Source organism: Falco peregrinus, chromosome 1 (assembly GCF_023634155.1).
Source record: "Falco peregrinus isolate bFalPer1 chromosome 1, bFalPer1.pri, whole genome shotgun sequence".
NCBI classification, from domain to species: Eukaryota; Metazoa; Chordata; class Aves; order Falconiformes; family Falconidae; genus Falco; species Falco peregrinus.
In genome coordinates, this window is record NC_073721.1 from 957,411 (window position 1) to 976,744 (window position 19,334).

At 43.8% G+C, this 19,334-nt stretch overlaps 1 protein-coding gene across 2 annotated transcripts; it reads left to right on the forward strand.

Annotated features, from left to right (window-relative positions):
* Positions 1-5,269: 5,269 nt before the first annotated feature.
* Positions 5,270-15,715, forward strand: BNIP3 (BCL2 interacting protein 3). Of its 2 annotated transcripts, XM_055818180.1 has the most exons (6): positions 5,270-5,471; positions 8,331-8,514; positions 9,649-9,733; positions 12,351-12,457; positions 12,556-12,705; positions 14,455-15,715. In XM_055818180.1, exons 1-6 carry the CDS (start codon positions 5,291-5,293, stop codon positions 14,504-14,506), a joined length of 759 nt encoding a protein of 252 aa, XP_055674155.1. In that variant the 5' UTR covers positions 5,270-5,290; the 3' UTR covers positions 14,507-15,715. The 2 variants fall into 2 exon arrangements, with proteins under 2 accessions (XP_055674155.1, XP_055674159.1); XM_055818184.1 differs by lacking the exon at positions 12,556-12,705.
* Positions 15,716-19,334: the final 3,619 nt, after the last annotated feature.

Sequence of the window (19,334 nt, forward strand, 5' to 3'; positions counted from 1 at the left end):
CCTGATCCCATGACGTCAGCTGACTCGATCTGCCAGAAGAAACGCACAAAATCTGCGTCCTCACCAGCAGCTTTCAGGACTGGTGGCACTTGCAGCTGCCATTTTGTTGGGGGGCTCCAGGGGTGGCAGGGAGCAGAGCTGAGGTGCAGAGGCAGGCTCTGGCTCAGGTCATGCCATGCCAGAAGCAGCTCAGGGGGATCTCAGACTGTGGTGCCAGTGGGCTCGGGCTCCCCAGCGGTACCCAACAACTTGCACCCAACAGTTTGATCAATTGTATTCACTTCTAAGCTAATGTAAGCCAATTTAAGATCACCTACATAAGACCCTCCCTATTTAAATCACTTCAGAAATACATTTGCTTATACTGGTATGATTACCATGGGTAGACCTAACCCCTAGTTCCTTTCCTTCTTTAGACTGTAATATTAAATCAGATCATTAAATTCACTCTGTGAAGATTGTTACGGTTTTTAAATCTCAGATATAAAGAACTCAAACCAGTAAGCCATAGGTATCTATTAGATCTCCTCATGTCAACAGCCTGGAAAAGTATGAATGGCTTAGAAGAGCGTATCTGAGAACAGTTTGGTAATTGATGATGAACACATTCCAAGAAATGCACAGTACAAAAATCTATGTACTGGTTGGATTTCCAGAGGCAGTCAGGAAGGTTAATAACTAAGCCACTGCTGGCAGTGAAAAAGATGAAAGCTGGTAGTTCTCGGATTTCAGCAGCTTTTGAAGACCTATGTTTTGCACAGGTGAGAACGACAGCAGCAGCATGGTGCTGGAGGGGACTAGGAGGCATGTAACGGAAGCAGTGAGCTTCATCTCGTGTTGTTTGGAGACAAGTCACCATCTGAAGTGATGTGGGCACATTGTCCCAAGTCAGTCCTGGGGCTGCCCTCTGGTTGCACCTATCTTATACTGTATCCATTATAAAGTTGGTATAGGTTACTTTGGTTTCTATTAATAAGAAACCAAAGAAATTTCAATCAAAAGTATCCATTTTAGAACTAATTTAAGTTTATAATCAGTTTGGGATTACAAACAGCTTTTGTGTAATGCCTAAAATAATTGCTCCTCCCAACTGTTGCAAGTTGCCACATCAGTACAAAAACACATGCTTAACACCAAACACAAAATTGAAGTTACCTGACCAGCAAGCGTGACTTCATAACTATCAAAAGTATCGCTGCCTTTAGTCCATGGAGGAGGTGGGTCACTGTGATTTAAAAGGAAGTAATCAATATGTGATTGTTCTGTTAACATGCAAGTAAACAAAATTAAAGTGAGTTCCAACCTGCAAGAGGATCATAGCTTAACAGATTAGTGAGCTTTTGAAGATTTCATCCAATAGAATTTACGATTTTCAGTGATCACAGCAGAGTGCTTTTCTGGCAATAACCAAAAATCTTTTACTGTAAAGTTTTATATGAAAATAAATGCATTCATCCAGTTACTAATGAAAGATCAAAGAAGTAAGACATCACAGCTGATTGTGATATCTTCTAGTATAAAAGATTAGATTGATCCTGTGTTATACCTGCCTTAAAGCAGAAAAGGCTTCTGGTAAATAAATTTCCTGAAGGGGAGGTCAGTCAGCAGAACACAGTGAAAGCGAGCACCTCGCAGAGCTGGCCGGCAGCACTGACAGCTGCACAGCACACTCTGCACCTTTGGCTGCCTTACTCTAATCTTCCTTTTGGAGGGCAGGCACTGAAGAAAGGGGCTGTCACTTCTTTTTGTCAAGGTCTGAAGCTTGACTGAATGACTGGTCTCGTGTCTTCTCTTGCCCCATGCCAGGCAAGCAGGGCTGGGTGGTGAGAAGAAGCAACAGACCCCATCAAAAGTCCAGCAATCCTCTGGCAAAGGCACACCCATAAACCACATCAGAAGATCCAAATACCCCAGGAGCAGGGCCAGGAGCAGTCAAAGCACTGGTAGCACCTCTCCAAACTGGAGCAAAGGCCCAGCAATGGGTTCCATCAGGTCTCCAGGGCCATGGGCAGAGCGTGGGTGGGAGAGGACCTGGGGTGGCTGCTCAGGGCCAGGGGGGCACTAGTGTGCCCAGGGCCCTGGCATGGTCTCTGTAGAGTTAATTCCAGCTCTTGAGCACAGATACCACATTTTAGGCACTTACATATATTTATCATAACTAGACATGTAATTATACCTGCTACACCTGTCATTACACCTAAAGCAGTAACTTTTTTCCCCATTAACTTCAGATGACCAAAGTCAGAGCATACTCTGACCCATGGCTTGCAATATTAATTATTTTTCAAAGTCAGAGAAGCATTGACAGAAAAAAATCCTGGAAAATTAATTTTAACACTTCAGTCTTTACTATCCAAATTATACCTTTCTCAGCATTTTATGACATCTTTTCAAGTGTCAACAAATTCAAACACCTTGTCTGTGATGTTAAGGGTAACAAACACTGTAAAATCATAAATGCACATTCAGGGCTTAAACACAGTGCCTTTTCCCCGCGGGGTGTTTCCTTGTTGGGAAGTACTGTCGCAACATTGTAACAGTGCTGTTCCTTTGTTTCAAATTAAAATCAATTTCCCCTCCTATAAGGTGGAGAAAGTGATTTTATTTTGAAGCAAACCAAGTTTGAGTCACACCCTCACACAGGTGCACTCAGCCATGCCCACCCCCACCTGCCTGGTGTGCAAGCACCCAGGCATGTGGCCGGTGGTGTCCCCAGGACTCCTGGCAGCGACACTGGGGATGAGGGAGCACTGTGAAATATTGGTAGAAATATTAAACATTGTTTTGTTAGGAACGAACAAAGTTCCTACTTTAGAAGGACACAAGCTGTGCACTGTCATTGCGGAGTATTGCTGGAAATCCCTTCACAAACCCTTTGTGCATTAGTGGCAGTAGATAGGGCATTGCTGCATGTTCCATCTTATACCTCTCCCTTTTGCTTCCTCCAGCCCCTGGGGCAGCTGAAGGATCTAATGACCTGTAGGCAATTTCAATACACTGGACACCAGCCAGATATTTCCACCACACTGGAAAAACAGTGGGCTTGAAACTACGATGCTTTGTCATTCTTACCTTCCCATACAGCTGCCCAATTATAAAGCGCATCCTGCAGAAGGAAAGAGGTGGGGTCAGCTCCTCTCTTCTTCCCAGGAGAACAGGGAAATGACTTCATCATGAAACTCTGACAGAGCTTTGTGTTTTTTTCCGAAATTCCTCCTAGAGAAGAGCTTGTTGCTGCCACAAACTGCTAACAGAGGAAGCCAGCTGAGAGACAGTGTGACAGTTGTGCTGCTGAAACAGGCAACAGCCTGTTGCAAATACACTGCCTCACATAGGATATGCTCAGGGTTTGTGCAACACCAGAAGGTAAAATATTTATCAGGGGGTTTTGTGCTAGTAGGAGACATTGTCAGAGCATGTTTCTGCTTGTGATAAGTACGGTGAAGTTATGGTTGGTTCCTAGAGCAGAGGAAAGCACTCCTCAGGCCAGTCGAATGGGGATATCTAGTGGCTGTAAATCTCCTCCACATAGACTTTTTTTTTTTGATGGGAGAAGATTGAAAAGGTGATTATGTCAGCGGGATCACAGTTGCTTTGGTTACCCCCTCTTCTCTCTTGAGCCACTCAGCCCATATTCGTGTCGATACAGCGTTGAGCTTTGTGTTCCTTAAACACTGCCGCGGCCTGAGGCACGCAGGTCTAGTATTCACCAGCAGGAAACCAACACATTCCTGGAACCATGATCTTGCTCTTCTCTTCTGCGGTCCAGGCTGCCTGGATCTCCTGTGCAGAGAGGGGTGCAAAGGGAGGATGGCTGGGCAGCAGAGAGCAGCAGAGAGCTGCAGGAGAAGCACCAAACCCGAGGCAGCCTCCGGCTTCCAGAGCCGTCTGTGCGCATCTATCACATGAGGACACAATAAAGAAACACATGAACAGAAGGAACTTGCTTCTTCAGCAGGTATTAAAAACTTTATTTTGTTCTGCCAAGGACAATTTTTCCCTAAGTTCCTTAGTAGAACAAAATTGATTTTTAATCATGCAAATTAAATACAAATTTCTCAGCAGATTTCCTGTACTCAGGCTTAACAGAAGGTAATTTGGGCATTGGAATGCTTGGAAAGGCTGATCTCTGAAGGGGCTGTATGCATGCCACCTCCCACCGCTGCCTGCCTGCCTGCCAGCCCGGGAGGAGCACGGCAGCACAGCAGCCCTCCAGCTGTGCCCAGCTGTGCAGCTGCAAGGGCAAGCCTCTGCTGCTCCACCTGTGCGCACAGCCCATGGCTTGTTGACTTGTCTGGAGAGCTGCCCTGGAGTTGCACAAAGGGAGATGCACAGGTAAGCTCCTACTTAAAGCTCTGTTTGTGAAACGGTGCGTGAAGGCTGGACTAAAAGCTGGAGAACTGACCCTGAAAATCTCTTCATGGGCCAAACTGCTACTCTGCTTTGCCCAATAACCCATTGGCTGTACTGAGCATAATGCACATATTAATAAAATCCTGACAGTATCTTTGTGGGAAGGCCGTAGGTTAACACTCCTTGCTATTATAGTAGCTCACTGAAAAGTTACCAGATGTATTTTACTTGGGCTTTGAGATTGTCTACTGCAGAGAGGGACAAATTAAAACAGTATCAGGCTAGAGAAAATGCCTGCATCCTCTGGTTAAGTAAGCAACAGTTCACCCATTCTTTGGCTAAATAAAGTAAAAATCTATGTATGTCTTTATAAATTCCCAGCAATAATTCATTATCTGCTTTCAAATGGCAACACGAGCCTTTACTAAGTGGTTTCCTATATGGAAAGGCCCTGCTGTCTACTCAGATGGCATTATAGCCTTAGTCAACAATAAAAATGCGCAGGAATTAATTACCGTCTGTTTCAAGGCCCTGTGCCGTTAGTGTGAGAGGTGTCAGGCTGGTTTAGAGGCCAGCACTTGAGCTTTGGCAATCACATGTGGTTTCCTTTGAAATTCAAGCGCGGACTTATGTCTCCCCGGGGAACTCTGCGAGAACCGCCAGTTCCAGCCGCGGGCGGTCACGTACGGCGCGGGAAAGCGAGGGATTCCCTGAGGAGCTCCCCTGTTCTCAGGCCGCGCTCCCGCGGCTGCGGTGGGAGGCCCGCACGGGCCCCTCCGTCTCCTCCGGGCGGCGTGGACGGTGCCCCGGCCCGGCCCGGCCCGGCCCGGCCCGCCCCGCCGCTCCGCCCCCGCCGTCATGGCGGCCCGAGGGAGCGGGCGCAGGCGCGCGGCCCTCCGGGCTCCGCCCCGAGCGCCCCGCCCCGCGGCGGCGGCCAATGCGAGCGGGGCAGCCGCTGACGACAGAGCGGCTGGGCGCGCGGGAGGGCGGCTGGTCCGTCAGTTGGTGGCCGGAGGCGGCCGCAGCGGTCGGGCCTGGCTTGTCGCTCTGCCGCGGCGGCAGGAAGAGTGGAGGTCGCGCCATGTCGCGACTCAGCCCGCAGGAGGAGAACTTGCAGGGTAAGGGCTGGCGGTCGCTTGCAGGGCAGGCTGGGTCTGGCGCCGTCTGGGGCGGCGTCCGGGGCCTTCTCCCTCCCTCCCGCCCCCAGAGCCTAGCGGGCAGCGCGGCCCTCAGGCGCGGCGCGGCCCTGAGGCGGCCGGTCGTACCGCCGCCGCCCCGGGCCTGCCTGGAGGCCGGGCGGTGCTTCAGGCGCCGCTGCCGGGCACGGGCGCTTCGTGGCGGTCGGGTGTCACCTCGCTGCCCGGGCGCGGCCTCCCCCCGGGCGCACGGGCAGCCTTGGCGGCGGTGGCAGCGCGCCTGCCTTCGTGTGTGTGAGCGGCACGGCGGGGCTCGCTCCCGGGCGTGCCAGGGCCCGGCCCGGGGGACGCTCAGTTGCCGAGCGAGACCCGACGTGCTGCAGTCCCGGTGCCTGGTCAGCCTGTGTGTGTGGTGGGGTCCCTGCCGTTAGCCTGGCAACGATAGCTCGGTAAACCGGCCACGCAGCTCCCTGGTAGTGCAGGGAAATGAAGACTCGGGTGGAAGAACAGGTCAGGTCTAAAAAAGCTACGATACCGCTTTTGCGTAGCTGAACTAGCAAGTATGGCTAGGTCACCGTAGATTGTCGTGAGATGTGTGCACTGTGGTAAGTACAGTCCTTACTTGTCAGAGGAAACCACCTACGGACAGTTTGGGATATGCCTTTGAGGAGACATCAGGGTCAGTTGCGTATATCATGCATTTAGCAAAAGTCAGAAGCAAATTTACCTGGCAAGTGAAACACCTGTGTGCAGCGGCATTTCAGATTGTGCGATTTATATGATGATTTTAGCAATCTAAGGAGACATTCTCATCTTTCTGTGGAATTCTGCTTTTTTGTTTCCACTTTTGAAAGCATATATTAAGAAATTAAGATTTCCAGAGCCGATGGAATACTTTTCTTTGAATGCTAATCTGTACTTCCACAGTATGTATCCTGGACTGGAATATCATTCTCTTCAAAATCCTTCCCCATGACTCGGTCTGTTCAGTTTGCATTGCCACGTTACGCATGCTTTTCTTTGTTTGTATTTCCAACTTCATAAAAATACAGGCTGTATTTAAATGGTAATATCACAGCACATTCCTTCCGCACTAGCACAACCTTACTCTCAACAGTGTCTAAAAGGGGGGGGCAATGTGTAAAACATGTACTGTGGTCCCACTGTTATAATCTTGATCCCCATGTTTTAGCATGCATTTGCTGTGCTGTATCCGTAAGATTTCAGTAGATAAGTGTTAGTTCGCAGTATGAAGCAGTTGTGTTTGCCTGTGGGGCTGATGATTGTTGAAATACGAGTGTGCCTCGAATAGTATGCATCTCTACGGGAGAAAATAGCTTATGACCAAATCATTGTAGTGCAGTCCACACAGCACGGAGTCATTCTGCTTTTATAAGTAGAGGACCAGAAGCTGAGGAGGGAAGAGAGGTAGCCTAGGAGCTAGCTGGTACTCTCAAGGTAGCTGGAGCCAAAGCTGGGCGCTATCTTAATTTAAACTTCAGTGGTTGTGATCATTCTTCGGTAACAACTTGAGCTTTCGTAAGTTTTGGGGGAAAGAGTAGGGAAAAGTTTGTATAAACACATACCACATATGGTCACATGGAGGGGGAAAAAAGAACACAAACCAAATCAACAAAACAGTTGTGAAGAAAAGCAGCTATCCAGACAAATGTTTTCTCAAAACTTGGAGACCCAGTACATTTCACTGAAAAGATTTTGTGGTCGTCTGGCTTTTTAGAAGAAAGATACTAATGCTGTTAATGAAGGTTTTGATTTAAGTCGTGAACCTTCAGTCTCTTTACGATGAGAGTATCTTCATTTGATGTTTCTGTTTCATGCTAGATCTCTGCATTGGCTTCACCTCTTCTGCATACCTTTAAAACTGTTTTTATTCCTTCAGCTGTTCCCTTTAACAAGGCTTACATTCTGAGCTCTGCTCCAGCCTCCCTGCCTCAAATACAGGAAGGGTCCAAACCCCACTGTCTGTGTTTCTCCCTTTCCTTGCTTATGCCTTTGACACCCTTTCTGCGGTGCTCACCAGAATTCAGGGAGTGTCACCTGCCCTCTTGCTCCTGTACTTACTGTTCATGTTTCCTGTGAACGGTTCTAGGATGGACACAATACATCTGTCTGTTTCTGCTGTTGTTTACACGCATAAACAAGTTACATAGGCAAATTCCACTGATGTTTTTATAATTCAGATATTATTTGTCCCTTGAGCTGATTTATAAATGAGACAACAGATGCAGGTCCTTTTTTGCATTGGTTCCTGCTAGCCCAGAAGAGGGCTGTTATTTAGCACACTCTTAAAAAAAACAAAGCAGCACGTGACTGTCTGTGTTAAATATACTGCAAGTAGCAAACACATGATCTAGTTGTTGCCACATATCCTCTATTGCTTAACAGTAACACCTAAAAATGCTTACTGACAAAAGGCCAAGCAAAACACATTTTGATTCTTTTAAATACTAAAATATTTTCAGTAAATGAATAAATAAACTTTGGCAGAGAAAGTCCCTGAGATTATTTTATTTGGCTGTCACCTATGTTGAACAATTAAAAATTAAACGTATCCCAAAATAAAAGATCTTCAGCTGCAGAAAGAGATGCAATGTACTGACCGGCTTCATTTCAATTCTGTGAGACTTCCCAGCTCACCAACAAAAGCGCCCCTGCCTTTTGGCATTTCATCATGTTTATTAGTTGAGATGTTAGCGATGGTACTTCTACATGTCCTACTGTAATGTCACACTTGGGAGGGTCAATAGTTTCATATTTTACATGCCTTTTATGCAAAACCACTTGGTTTATTCTGTTTCTGTTTGCAATTATGCCAAGCAGGTTCCTGGGTGGAACTCCACTTCAGCAGTAATGGAAACGGCAGTGGAAGCACTGGCACTCTGACGAGTCAAGAGCAAGTACCAGCCTCTATTTCCATTCACAATGGTGACATGGAGAAAATACTCCTTGATGCTCAACATGAATCTGGAAGAAGCAGTTCAAGAGAAAGTTCACATTGCGACAGGTAAGCAGGATGCTTTATTGTAAGCAAAGAGAAGGTCACTGTTAGAGCCATTTTTATGCACAGGAGGCAAAGACAAAACCAGAAGTGCTTACATATGTGCACATGCATGTACATATACACAGATGCAGAGAGGAAGGGACTGGAATTTCAGATTTAAAAGATTGATACTTAAATCCTGGAGTAATGCCTGGGTAGAAGCTGGTTCTGAAATGAGAAAGAAGTTACAGAGGAAGGGGACTCTAGAAGGCTTCTCGCATCTCATGAAGATGCCATCCTGGGGTTTTGGTGTGTCCTGCTGCAGCAGCTGAACCTGCTGTGGGTGCGCTGCTTGTGTGCAGGCAGCAGTCTTGTTCTAGTAAATAAAACACTCGAGAGCTGCGTGTAGCTGTCATTCTAAGGGGTCAGTCCTTGTGCAAGCAGTGTCATTGCTGGTCTTAAGAGCATATAGTGCTGCCAATGCTGCTGCCTGGAACAGGAATGTCAGGGAAAGGTGATAAAAAGCAGCTTGTGTTTTGTAATGAGCTACATCAGTTGATAGTTCTTAGGTAGTTGCTAAAGAATTGTCCTGTATCTAGTTTACAAAACATAACGGATTTCATATAACATGGAGTATAACACAACAAAACAACTTAATGTTTGATGCAAATTGTCACTCAGTGTTATTAATTCACTTTTTTGATTTTGATGGGCTGTGAAGTCTGCAGCCTAAAATTTGTTTAAAAAAGGAGCTACAGGGCTCAAAATAGACAGTAGGATGCAGAATTTCGTAGTTCTATCTGGCTAGTTTACATTCAAACCAAACCCCACTTCTGTTTATCACTTGCTGCCCATTGTTATTTAGCAAGTAACATGGGCCAAATCATACAGCCTCGCAGGCATATCTCAGCACTGCTGAAAAACAGTTCTGTGCAGCGCATTTCTTGACAGATTGTTACAAAATCAAAGATGAATTGAATATGATGGCTGCATTATGTCACTGGTTGACAGATTTATCTCTTAAGTTATGGTCAGGGTGCTATAGCTCTCTGTGAGAACTGTGCATATAAGCTTTGTTGACTAGCTTTTAGTGCATACCATAAACGTCATGAAAAATGTAATGAGTTCTTTCTTACTTGCACTTCTCTTTTTATCAAGCCCTCCTCGTTCCCAGACACCTCAGGACAGTCACAGAGCCTTGGAAATAGAGAGCCACAGCAGTGGAGAAAAGAATAGCTTTCAGGTAAAAATGTCATCTTTGCTTTGGGAGAGAGAATTTCTTACTTGTTGTTTGGAAACCAGCATTAGGAAATAAGTGAAGCTGCTGATGTAGAGACTTGAGTAACTTGGAATAATCTTTGCAGAATCAGGCTTTGTGTATTTGACTTGTAGGCATTTATTTTTTAATCTGTAACTTGAGATTTTTCAGATGGATTTCAGTGCCCTAATGTATTGTCTTAAAATGGCTGGGTCCTCAAAAGCCTCTTTCCAGCCACAGGTTGAAAAGGCCAACCTTCAGAGCCTACAAATAGCTTTTAGGAAGAAAAAAAAAAAATCCAGAAGATGACTACTAGTCTAGAATTCAAGAGAGCTGGAGTCAGCACCTTGCTAAGCCTCCAGCTTCTGGTGATCCTGAGATGTGTTCTCTATCATGGTTTCATTTGCCCACTGAAGTAGGTGTTACTCTCCTCAATAGCTTAATTGAGATTGAAGTCTAACAGATTGAAACAACTGGATTTTATCTTAAGGTGTGTAGGAAACCCATCAATAGGGTGGATATATGCAGGGTTATATAGGTGAGCATTAATGTTCTGTGGACAACTTACCATGCAGAAGTTTCCTCTATCCCCTTTGACTGTCAACTTGGTACATTTCATGCATCCCCTACAATGAAATTTGATTTAGATGCACTGCCACCAGTGAATTTAAAAAATGAATTTGACAGCAGCAAGAATTTCTGGAGTCACTTAAATGTGACAGCCAGTAACATACACTTTCAAAGCACCTGCATAGCTTTATGATTCCAATTCATTTTAAGAACTAGTACTTAAGATTTCTACACACTGCTTTGAAAATAGAAATAACTGATTTTTTAAAATTTTTTAAATTGTTTGTGTGCAAAGAAAATCAGTAAATACATTTGAGAAAAGAATGGGGGAAAAGTTATATTAACCATGTTTTATCAATATATAGCTTATTGCATGAAGACATGCTAAAATATTAACTCTTCACTGTAATTAATTAGCTTTGATAGGAAAGGATTTACTTGGAAAACATTTTGAGGAGTGAAGTATTGAAAGCAGATAAATTTCTCTGCTCTTCCGAAGACTTGCTGTATTATTTTGTGTAAATCATTCTCCCTGCACTGTTTACATACAAAGAGATACTGGGTTTTTTTGTTAAATTGAAATATATTCTGTGCCTGTGACTAATTCTTACAGGGCTAGTAGTTAGCAATTAGAAATCAAGGTTATATTTTGCTTGGAGCCTTGGCATGAAAAGAAATAGCAATGTATGATAAACTGGCAAAAGTTACCAGCACTAAGTTACTCATGCTGCATTGTGCAGTGTTATTTCTTTAATTCCAGTAAGAACTTGGGACTCTTGCATTTTACTTGGAAAAAGAAAAAAAAAAGCTATTTCTTCCATCACCTCCCTTTCTCAATTACTAGTGTTTATCATCTGTAGCTGAGTGTATGCTGGGTATTGTCATCTCAGGGTCTTTGTGATTTCCTCGGTTGTCTGTGTCAGTTCATGAGTTAGCTTTTTCTACCTAGTGGTATGAACTTTTTAAAACAAAGTCCATGTGTTTGTTGTTTGTACAGTATTTAACCTTGTGGGCTTTCAGCTTTGTATGGTTTCTAAGTTACACAGCTGTATCAATAATACATAGATTTAATCAGTTCTCAAAATCATGTGAAATGTGCTTGGTGCCATTGTCTCTTCCTTTATGTGAATTTCTCCCCATCATCTCTACAACTCCAGTGGGAATCTATCTGAATGAATTACACCTTTAGGTTAGCTAAATGTTACTGGAAATTAATTTTATATTTCCAGAAAACTGTTCATATGTTTAAAGATCATTATTTAGACTTTGAGAATAATCAAAAGTTAGAAAAGCATGAGAATTAAAGTTACCTGGGCAGTTTTATTTCCATTCTTAAGTGTGCATGTGTGCATATATAGCTATTTTAATTCTATGATCAGGTACTGTTTCTATTACAAGACCTTGGCTCCATTTAATGCACATGTATTAAACAAGAAACAATATTCTTATTCAGCATTTATGCTGTAAGTCACTTGAAAACAAGTCCACTGTGTGTGTGTGTTTTTCTACGCAGCTGTGTGCAGATAGACGTGGGCTCATTTTGCCTGTACTCCCAGGTACTGGCCCCAAAGCCCCGGGTAGCCTTAGGAGGCTACAGTTAGTTTCACTTGGCTTGTATTAGCTTGATCAAGGATTTTCAGGTAAGTATGACATCCGTCCCGTGTTGAATGCAGGCAGAAAGGTTCTTCTGCCAAATGTCAGTCAGATGTGTGGAGATATTTTCAGATCCGATATGTAAGGATTAAATGCAGTACTGTGGCATTTTATTTCCAGTGTGGTCTTCACTTAAGCAAATAATGGGATATGGTCTTTTTCATTCACATCATGCCCTGAAGACAGATCTCCCTCTTCTCCATGTATATCCAGGATCTAAATACTTTGATAAAGTGATGTGGGAAGAGATAGGGAAAGACGAGCATCAGAGGCAGTGTAGCATATGGTCTTAGATGCAGAACAGGAACTTTGTTTTGCACTACTAACTTCCTACCTATGGAAGTTCTGAGTACTGTTTGATGATGGCTCTTTGTTTTAGTCTGAAGAAGATTTTCTTGAAAGGAGGAAAGAAGTAGAAAGGCTCCTGAAGAAGAATGCAGATTGGATATGGGATTGGTCCAGCAGGCCAGAGAACATCCCGCCAAAGTGAGTGCTTCTGGATGAACCTGGATGCAGTTTTTACTTCTGCAGGTCTAAATAGGTATCTGTTAATGCTGTGATTGTGTTTTCTTCCTCAAAACTAGGGAATTCCTTTTTAAACATCCCAGGCGCACAGCTACTCTCAGCATGAGAAATACCAGTGTAATGAAGAAAGGGGGGATATTCTCAGCAGAATTTTTGAAGGTTTTTCTTCCATCTTTGCTTCTTTCTCATTTGCTTGCCATTGGGTTAGGGTAAGTTTCAATTTTATTAATTTATTTTTTAAAAAAATTATAGATATTTTTTTAACCTGTTTTCTCTGAGGCCTATTGCTTACTCCCAGTTCCCCCTGTCTAAAAGATGAGCAATAACGCTTTTATCCATAGAAGGGGGGACAGGTGGTTATTCAGCAAATGCTTTCTACTTGTTTATCTGTGGTATTGCTGAATGTATCAAGTTTTCTTTTTCTGTTTTTCTCGCTCAATGAGAATTTTTCAAAATAATTAAGTAGGAGTGAAATTCAGATATTTTTTTATATATATATATAAAACATGAACTATAGTTATACTTGCACACTATGTGGTTCCATTGGAGATATGCCTTCTAATATCACAACTAGTTGCAAAGGTAAAATATATTATTTAATATATTTCAAAATTCTATACACACTTGGGAGGGACAGGGGACACCAAACAAAACAGAAATCTGTTTTCTTTCAGTGATTTAGGGGTTAGATGATACTTCTTTAAAAACAGCTACTGGACACAGACTAAAGGGAGGAGATTAAATGCCTTTTAGTCAGGTCAAAGTTTGCCTACACTTAAGTATGGCCAGTTTCTTGTTATTGGTAAAGAATGCTGGGAATCCAGGCACATCTGGCCGCTCTCCATCAGCGTATGCTGTACCACACTGCGGGTTTGGGGAGAAGTCAGACGAGTTCTGAGGAGGTTCCTGTTTTGCAAGGAACCTGCCATTAGCTCTGGTGCTGCTCTTTCTCTGCTCACTCCCTTGCATAAATCCTGAACCTTACCAAGGCTATGAAAGTTAGTAGCAAAGGGATGCAAGAGACTGAGGGCAATGGGAGGACTCTGCACAGCTACAGTAACTGGAAGGAGGGACAGCTCAGATCTTCTGTGGTCCCCGTAGCATGCATAATTTTGTGTGGATGCAGGCACAGGGTATTTACAAAAACAAGATCTCAGCTACGTAATACTGTGGAAGTAACATGAAACTAATTTAACTTCAAAAATTAAAATTGGTAACTGCACAAGATAGGGTAAAAGCACAGTGAATTTTCCTTTCAAAATAAACTCAAGTTTGGTGGTGTAAGTACTTAATTCCTTCCTGGCCACTTCCACCGCTGCTGTAAACTTGCATCATTCTAGTTCCATAAAGGGTAAGTAACAGTCACATATTCAGAAAGTGCTTAATGTAGTATCAGCAAAATAGTTACACATCAAAATAATAATTTCTTGAAGCTGAAAGAAGTCAATGAATAGAAGACATGACATAGGGCATCTGTGAAGGTACACCAAGCTGGGAAACAATGACCAGAAAAATAGTAAGAAGTACATGAAAGGTGATAGTAAAATGAGAGGTTTACAAGTGTCAGATGTATTTCTTAAATAGAAAAACTTAAGATAACAAAAGGAAAAAGGTAGTAAGGCATCTGCCTTGGAGACTTCCTGAAGCAGCAGTGTGTTCTTGCTAACCCCGCACTTTCCTCTGACTGGCATTCCTGAAGCTGAACAGCGTACACAGAATATTTCAGTCTTAGAACTTGGGGAGCATTACTAGACAAGGGTATGCACAAAGTCACTAGCAACGGGAGAGTGTTTCATAGTAGTCACTTGATTTGCCTGCTAAATTACAGCTGCCACTGCTGCTCTTCCTCCTGGAAAGTACATAAGTAGTAACCTGATGAGAATAAGTGTTCCTTACATGCTGCACGTTCTGTTTGAAATGAAACACAGCCCTCTCTGACTAATGTTCTTGATCCTTAGGATTTACATTGGAAGACGCCTTACAACCACAGCTTCAAGCAGTACGTTTTAAAGTCACCTGAAATCTTAGTTTCAAAGCAAAGAAGATACCCGGGAATACAGGAGGTGAAGAGCAGAAACATCTAAGCTAGCCACGACTGCGTGATCAGCATGTACTTGTTGTGTAAATGTTGTGTTCGTAGTTTAATAAAAATGGGAAGAGACACTAAAGCTAATGTTACCATATATTGTCTTCTGGATCAATTCATACAGCATGTTTCAGATGCATTAACATCTGTTATATTGCTTTGTAGTGAAGTATCTTTGAAAGTTAGGAGAACTTGATGTTTAAAACCAGTCCTAGCTTTAATATAGCACTTGTGATTCAGCTAGGTATTCATCTAAACTGCTCTTTGTACTTCATAGATGTGAATATTTGTCACTGCTGCTGCTAGTCATGACACTAAGGGATTAGCCCAAAACAATGTGTGGCCTTACGTATCATATACAGGAATTCAGAGAAGCTTTTACCTCACTTGGGACAGTTTGTTCCGTATGTGGATTTTGCTTGGCGCTCTCTCACTTTTGGGAGAGATGTGCAATGTTAATGTTGATAGATGCCATCAGCTGGAAGAAATTAAGAGTATGAGTAAAACTTCTATCAGTTTTTACTAGCTCAAAGAGTGATGCACAACAGCCTCAATTAAAATTTGGACTTTAGTGCCTAAGAAATAGCTTCTTTTGCAAAGACATTTAATTCCCCAATTAATAGACGTTCCTGCTGTTGTATCTACTTGCAGACTATTGCTTCTCAGTCTTTATCTGTGAAATAATATATTTGCATCTTATTTGCCTCATCCTTGTATAGATTTTAAAAAGGGTTGCTTGCTTATTTGTTTTTACTAATGGAATGCCTTTTCATTCAGTGATTTTACCCTATTTAATGAGAAGAAAATGAATGTATGCCAAAATATTTTATATATTTAAATAAAAAGGTTCCTTGTGGACTCCGAGTTTTCTCGTTCCTTTTTCTTTAATAGTTGTTGAGGTGAAAGTGGCTGACAAGGCTCTTTGCCTTTCAACAAGTGTTTCACGCTGTTTACTTGCATAACTTAACAAATTTAATTTCTGTAGAAGAAGCTTCATTGCTTATTGTTAAATTTGAATATGGCTAAGCTGTCAGTAGAAGTCACTCAGTAAACAGAAACTTGCTGAACTTGCAAAAACGGTTTCTAGTTTGTACTGTCACCATCATTTAAAAATAAATTTGCTTTCTACTTTATTTTTGTCCTTATTTAGCAGTACTGTTGCCTTCTGTGCTTGAAATGGCACCTGTGAAAATGGGGTTAGCAGGCACCTTGTACAGGATATTCGCACAGCTTGGGGTGTGTTTTGTTTCCCATGGGGGTAAATCACTTGTCCTTGCTCACACGAGTTTTATCGCATACCTTTTACGGGAGGACCAGGATCTGTTTGGGTTTTTTACTGCATGTTTATGTGCAATGAAAAGTGGATTTTTAGGCTTGCTTTAATTTCTGAATAGTATTTCCCATATCCTGTCCTGTTGCTGGGTGCTACTGGACAGAGTCTGGTCCTCTTAACCCTCATCCTTAAGGTATTTGTGTACATTGGTAAAATATGTGAAACCAGACACAGTGTTTTTCAGTTCGCTTGCAATTGGAGTTGAATCTCAACATTGCACCATAGTAGTATTAAAAACATTGGTATCAGAATTAACTATTGGGTAACTGCTTCTCCTCCTTTGGAAAAACAAGAGGGTGGGGGGTTTTATACCATTGCATCCAAATTTATATAAAATATTTCTTAGAAATACTGCTAAAACCCCAGCAATTTACTGAGCAGCTCACACCCAAAGTTCCTTGCAGTACAGCAGGTAGAGCAGGGTGTTCTGTGAGCTCCCATCCATCTTTCACTTTTCCAAGGTCCTTCCTGTTTTTCCTTTCTCATTTGTGTTAAGTATTTCTTGTTTTCACTGAAAGTGGAGAGACAGAAACTGCACTGGAATTTTCCCAGTTCGTATTCTGTGATGATGGGTGTTTTAAAATGAAAGACCCACGGATGCTGTTAGAGGTGCCTCGGAACCACACTGCAGCGGTACGCGCTGGAGTGCCCCCGTGGTGTGATGCCAAGTGTAGTTACGGACTTGCCTTACTGTGACTGAAGGAACGACATTGGTTCATTGTTCTCCCTTTTTATAACACAGAAGCAAGGAAATCCTGTGTGGACAGGAACAGAATTCCCCCCCTGAAAAAGCAAAGCAGGCTCACATTCTTGCAGCAACTGGAAATTTTCTGTCCGAGGCTGGAGCCTGAAGCGGAGAGCGCAGGTGAGCTCAGCAGCAGGCAGAGCATCGTCCTGGCAGCAAACTGCAGCACCCACCCACGTCCTGCCCACGTCAGCCTTCTCGTTACGCTGTCATTTCCTGTGTAACTTCTCACAGATTGTAGTAGGAAAATGAAAAAAATGCTTTGTGTATTTAAATTATGTTATTTGCGTATTTACCATTACCAGCACCTTGAAAAGTGGCCTATCTAGTATCTGTCACAGCTGCTGAGAAAACATTTCTGATTTACATCGCCACTTTGATTTGAAATGAGAAGTGGTTTATGTTACAGTGTCCTTTTTTTTAATTCCTACCATTCCATCAGCTCCCCCATCCCTTGGGATCACACCTGCGTGGCACACTGGTGCATGTGTCAGCCTTCACGATGCCGCTGCAGCCCGGGCCCCCGGCCCATCATTGACCCCTCACTAGAATTGTGGCTACCTGGCGTGAGTGGAAGCAAACAGCACATGGGCCACACGGGCCGGACGGCGGCAGAAAAAGCATCAGAAAAGGCATCTCGGTCTCTCTGTGCAGACGGCTGGCTTCTTTTTTCCAGCTTAGGCACAAGGAACGAGTGATGGTTTTAGAGGTAGTTACAGATGTCATTCTTACTCATTCTTAATTTACATTGATTTTAATTAGAATTACATGCATAATTATCTCTGAGGATCTGATCCCATGTCCTTGATCTTGCAGTGGATGAAGATAGTTTCAGCAGCTTTTTCAGTGTGCACATGCAGGGGTGTGCTGCTTCCCCTACAGCTATCCAGCGGGGCTAGTTTGTCCATCTTCAGTTATTACGGAAAGTTGAAGGCAATAAGCACAGATACGAGTTTTGTAGATAATCTGGACCATGATTCACTATCTCATCAAGAATTTAATCAGCAAGGTGTACTCAGGGATGCTAATACTGTACTGAAGTACTGGGGCGCTGACTTACACAAGTATCACAGCCATTATTACACTCTTTACCCACAGTTTTAGGATCATCATATTCAACCCATGATCCACCACATTTACCTGATGTGCCCAAGGTGGTGATTACCCATTTCAGAAACATCAATGTGTGAAAGATCTAAAAGAATCATCAGACTGTCAGGGTCTTTTTCTACAGCAGCAACTTATTTTGTAAAAGGTATGCGATAAAATTTGTGTGAGCAAGGACAAGTGATTTACCCCCATGGGAAACAAAACACACCCCAAGCTGTGCGAATATCCTGTACAAGGTGCCTGCTAACCCCATTTTCACAGGTGCCATTTCAAGCACAGAAGGCAACAGTACTGCTAAATAAGGACAAAATCAGAGGCTGCCCTGATCCAAGCTGAATTGGTGTATACGAAAAAATTTTTTTTAACATGATTGAAAGAAGCAAAGTTAATTAAAAAAGCCCAAACCAACAACCCCAAAAGACTGTAGTCATCATGGTGCCTTTAAACTAGCAAAATACTTGACATCATTATCCCATTACTGCCCAAGGCATTCTTACAGAGCTGCATCAGTTTTATACCATCAAACGTTGGCCCTTTGCCAAGGGGTTTTCAATATGGATCTCTGTAACAGATGCCTCATACAAATGTCACAGTTAGGAACTTTTTAAAACAGCTTTAAAGCACACAAGCTTCTCTAAAGCCTTGCAACCAGTGGACAAGTAATCTGAAATAAATATTAATATTAAAAGAAATAGCCCAGAACTGCCTTAACACGCTAGATTTTGACAAAATTTGCACTGAAGACTTTAAGCTCTTCGATATTCACACCAGAGGAAATGGAAAATTCAGTCAATTTTGCAATTAAATTTATTTTCTTAAAAAAAAAAATGAAATGGTGACAGCATAAATAAGTAGTATTTTAAGTACAGCACACTTCCAGCCCGAAGAGCTTTATTTCTTTTGAGTGAGACAATGAGTATCCCTCGTAACCAGCCTCAGCACAGCTGCGGCCCAAGGCTGCGGTGCTGCTCGCTGTGCCTCCCCCGGCCCCGGGGCTTAGCCGGGGGGCTGGGCAGGGTCCTGGCCTGAGGGACAGGTGGGGGACAGGGGGGAAGCCTGGGCTGCGCACAGCGTCGCTCCTCCAGGACGGCCACGGCCGGGAAGCTCCGTGTCCTGAGGGCTGCGGGCGACAAGCGCTGGCGGGAGGTGAGCGATGGAGCTCGTGGCTTTCGGCGCCTCAGTTCACCAGAGCTTTCAGGGGCCTGGAAGCTCCATCGCCCTCCGACGCCGAGGGCACCACAGAGCCGCTGCTCCAGCTCACCCGGGCAGGAGCTTGGCCGAGTCCCTGACGCGCTGAGCCCTGGCTCCTGTCACCTCCGCTGCCACCAGCCCTCGTGGCCACAGGACCTGGGAAAGGGGCAGCGGGGGGTCTCGCTGTGGAAAGGCGGCCCACACAAAACAGAGGTCAGGAAGGTGAAATATTCCCTGAGCACACGGGTGCTGCTGGGGTTGCACCAAGCTTCGGCAAGCGCAGCGTGCGGGGGCAGCAGCCCGACCCACAGCCGAGCAGTCCGGTCTGGCCCAGGGCTGCCAAGGCCTGGCAAGCTCACGCTGGCAGTGGCAG

Bases quoted from the DNA above. Each gene is read 5' to 3' on its own strand.
- BNIP3 (XM_055818180.1), top strand. From the start codon at position 5,291: ATGCGAGCGGGGCAGCCGCTGACGACAGAGCGGCTGGGCGCGCGGGAG. The intron at 12,458-12,555 runs GTGAGTGCTTCT...CCTCAAAACTAG, and splicing joins CCAGAGAACATCCCGCCAAA to GGAATTCCTTTTTAAACATC. The intron at 12,706-14,454 runs GTAAGTTTCAAT...CTTGATCCTTAG, and splicing joins TTGCTTGCCATTGGGTTAGG to GATTTACATTGGAAGACGCC.